Source organism: Papaver somniferum, chromosome 2 (assembly GCF_003573695.1).
Source record: "Papaver somniferum cultivar HN1 chromosome 2, ASM357369v1, whole genome shotgun sequence".
Taxonomy (NCBI): Eukaryota; Viridiplantae; Streptophyta; class Magnoliopsida; order Ranunculales; family Papaveraceae; genus Papaver; species Papaver somniferum.
In genome coordinates this window covers 177,974,248-177,978,331 of record NC_039359.1, presented here as the reverse complement: position 1 = coordinate 177,978,331, position 4,084 = coordinate 177,974,248, and the positions used below count along the sequence as shown (strand labels likewise).

Here is a 4,084-nt window from a genome sequence, read left to right as displayed (position 1 = left end):
TTTGGGAACTACCCAGCCTTAGTACAGATTGTACCTTCGTTGGCATCCCACCATCTCCAATCAGACGATGCCACCTTAGCTTCCCCTACGTGCCATCGTGAACTGTGAAACCTCCGTACAAGTTGTACCTTCATTGGCCGCGTAACTTCGCCAGTCATAGGATGCCACGTACTCTGAGCCCATGTGGTTGATGACTGCGCCTTTGTACTAAAAGCTGTGCAGACTGCTCAGCTACCTCTGATAGACAGACACACCCATTTGCCTATACTACAACCTATTACTTAATAATTAAGCAATCTTGGTAGTGATTGGGTGTACTTCGTTGTAGCGTACTTTGATACTCCAACCTTTAACATTGCGCCACACGTTGATAGATATAAATTCATAACTTAGCATCCTAAGGAGAGATATAGTGTGCGTTGTTGTAACATAATAAGTTGCTCCACCTTTAATGTTGTGCCACGTGGAGCGGTAGATTTTTGGTATCTATACTGAATGAACTCTGTTAAGGCTTCATTATTTAGAATGAGATCTTTATTTGTTTGAGAATAAGTATTCCTGCCGCTTTGTTTATCTTTTTAATTTGTTATTTTGTTAAGAAGAAGGTCTTTATTTTAAGAATAAACCTTTATTTTGTTATGTTTTTTAGCTGTTTATATGTTGGAATGAACTCCTTTTTTTATTAAGAATTTTAGGTGTTCGTGTGTGTTCAATTGTTTATGTGAACTTTCATTTTTGTTTTCCAGTTTCAGTATGGCCCTCTCCAGTTGTTATGCAGTTGTGTATTACAAAGGGGATGGTATTTCATTGGAAGTTTCTTTAGATACGATGATTCGTGACCTGAAAATATATGTTTGTGATTATTGGAGAAACTTGACTCCTCGGAGCATAAGATTCAGTCATGGAGAAGGTTGTAATAAATCTTCATCAATTGTGATTTTCCTCTTCAAGGTCTAATTGTTGTTTCTTATTCAAAGCAATTGTCACATTTTGATTTGTTCGTTGAGGAGGCTTCTAATGGTGGTGCTTATAGCTCTTCATCTGGTATTTCCACGAAGTCGCTCACTGACAATGAATCATATAGTTGGTTCACTGAGACTTCAAAGATTAAATATCTGACGGAAGGTCATGAGGAATTAAAACCTCTTTTATCTGGCGGTTGGGAGGATATTTTTAAAGGTGTTGGTCAAGTTTTTCATTGTGGTATTGATGAGGTTCGCTTAGCTGTCAGCAAATATTACAGCAAGTCTGGCTATATAGTTGCAAAGGTTAAGAATGATAGACTTAGGTACACAGTCAAGTGTGGTAGGAATGCGGATTGTCCTTGGTATCTGCACACTATTCCAATCGACACCGCTAAAAGTGTCTTTTTTATCAAGGAATTCAATAGGAATCATACATATGGTGGTGCTTATAAGCTGAAGGACCCCCCTGTAAAGAAGAAATTGATTAAACATCTATTCAAGGATCAAATACAGTCAAATCTGTTGATAAAGCCTAATGATATGGTTGCTCATGTGAAGAGTTGTTACGGTGTTAACATAAAATATCATCATGCTTATAAAGGGAAGGAAGCATCTCAGGCAAAGATATACGACGATGATGTAAAAAGTTATACAGATCTTGTGTGGTATGTTGAAGCAACAAAGGCTACCAATCCTGGCAGCTATATTAAGTTTGAATATAATAAAGAGACTAAACGATTTGATAGGCTTTTGATATGTTTTGTTGCATGTATTCTCCCAATGCTTTACTGTGATGCAACATTTCTCACTGGGAGATTCGAGGGAACAATGATGGCTGCCACTGGCGTGAATGGGAACCAAGGTAAATTTTATTTCTTTTATGTATAACTCATATTAGTTTGTTGTTTGATTTTAAGAGCAATGTGAATGAATGAATGAAGATTATCTGTTAAGGCTTTCATTTTTTAGAATGAACTCTTTTTTTTGTTAAAGAAGAAGTAACCCTATCTGTTACTTTGTTATTTTTTTAAGAAGAAGGTCTTCATTTTAAGAATGAACCTTTATTTTGTTAAGTTTTTTAGATGTTCATAAGTGGGAATGAACTCCTACTGCTTGTTTTGTCCTTTACTTTGTTAAGGTCTTCATTTTAAGAAGTATTCCTGCTGTATGTTTATCTGTTTTACTTTGTTATTTTGTTAAGAAGAAGGTCTTCATTTTAAGAATGAACCTTTATTTTTTTTGTTGAGTTTTTGTATGCATTGATTTCTTAACGAACTGATAGTTTTTCTCAATGAACTGACACTTTTAGTTCTTTCATTCTGTAGGTTTTTTTTTCCTTTTGCGTATGCTTTAGTTCCTTCAGAAGACATTGAAGGTTGGGAGTGGTTCATGGAAAACTTGCAGCATTATGTCGACTCTCGTCCTATCACCTTTATCACGGATCGTCATGAAGGGCTGAAGAAAAGTATTCCTAAGTTTTTTCCTAACTCTTATCATAGTCACTGTCTTTATCATTTGAAGAATAACCTCCCTGTCAAGAAATGACATAAGAAGTATGAACATGTACTGGATTTGTTCCATAAAGCTGCATACTGTTACAATATTTCCAAATATGAGTATGCTTTGAATGAGATGTGTATTATTGGATATGGTTGGGTTGCCAAGTACATTAGAAATATCGATCCCAAGCACTGGGAAAATGCTTTCTTCGTTGGATGTAGGTATGGGACACACTCATCAAGTATTGCAGAATCTTTCAATAACTGGATTCATCGTAATATGGATTTTCCTTCAGCTGCTCTTGTTGATGAGCTCAAGATAAAGATTATGAGGATGAGTTCAGAAATGCGTGAGCTTGGTAGAACTTATCTAGATAGTTTTAATCCCATCTTTAAAGCATTACTCAAGTCACATATTGATATAGGTCGTCCATGGAATGTTACCGAGTCAGGTAATGATATATATGAGGTTCACTCTCCCAGCTCTTATGTTGTTGATCTGATGCAGATGACGTGTACTTTCCAGAGATGGAAAGTGTTTGGGTTCCCTTGTGCTCATGCTACTGCTGCTATTACTATGAAGGGTGCTAAGATTTTGAAGTATATTCAGCCTTACTTTGGTTCAAATCATTTTCAGAATCCTTATACTCCTGCAATTTGACCCATTCCCAACTGTGACAGGCCTGAAGTGTATGAACCTGAAGACAAATTCCTTCTTGGTATTCCAAGTCCACCTCCAGGAAGACCACCAAAGAGGCGTATTCGCAGTGCTTATGAGAAGGAGAGGAGGCCTATGAAGTGCTCAAATTGTAAGAAGATTGGGAACCACAACAAAGCTACATGTCGTTTATTACTGCTAGAGTAGTATACATGAACTTTTATTTTTAGTTTATGTTTTTTTATGGTTTATGAACTGCTATTACTTTTGATGATGAACTGGTGGTAGTTTTTTTTTTTTCCTTTTTTTTAGCTTTTTGATATGCACTTCATTATCTGGAATGAACTTCATTTTATGGAATGAACTCCATTTTTTTCTTCTGTAAAACTGCTATTTTTAGATGTTTTTCTATGGAAATGAAAAAAATGGAATGAATATGTACCATATACTATCAGTTCATTCAATGGAATGAACTCTATTTTCTTTTCTAGAAACTGCTATTGAAATGTTGATGTTATTCAATGGGATATGTACTGATATTTCGTATCAGGTTATGGTATTTCCAACCTTTTAAATGTTATTACTATGGGATATGTATTTCATTATATGGAATGAACTGCCATTCTATCAGTTCATTTACTGGAATGAACTTCATTTTCCAAAATGAACACAACTTTTTCTATAACTGTTACTGAAATGATAATGTTATTTAATGGGATATGTACTGATATTTTGTATCAGGTTATTTACTGGAATGAACTTGTATTCCATAGAGTTTATTTACCAGTTCATTTGGTAAATTAACGGGTATCCACAAGACAGCAAGACAAAACATTGAAGCTAGAAACATAATATAAGACAGAACATTGAAGTTATAAACATAAGTCAAAGTATTATCTATTAGTAATCTACTATACAAAATGTCATTAGAAGCTAATTCAGGTAATAATAGACATAAGAGT

At 35.0% G+C, this 4,084-nt stretch overlaps 1 protein-coding gene across 1 annotated transcript; it reads left to right on the top strand.

Moving 5' to 3' along the window:
• Positions 1-753: 753 nt before the first annotated feature.
• Positions 754-3,329, top strand: LOC113352457. The gene is made up of 5 exons (XM_026596273.1): positions 754-799; positions 952-1,827; positions 2,320-2,430; positions 2,551-3,064; positions 3,146-3,329. The coding sequence occupies exons 1-5, from the start codon at positions 754-756 to the stop codon at positions 3,327-3,329; spliced, it is 1,731 nt and encodes a 576-aa protein (XP_026452058.1).
• The last annotated feature ends 755 nt before the right edge of the window (positions 3,330-4,084 follow it).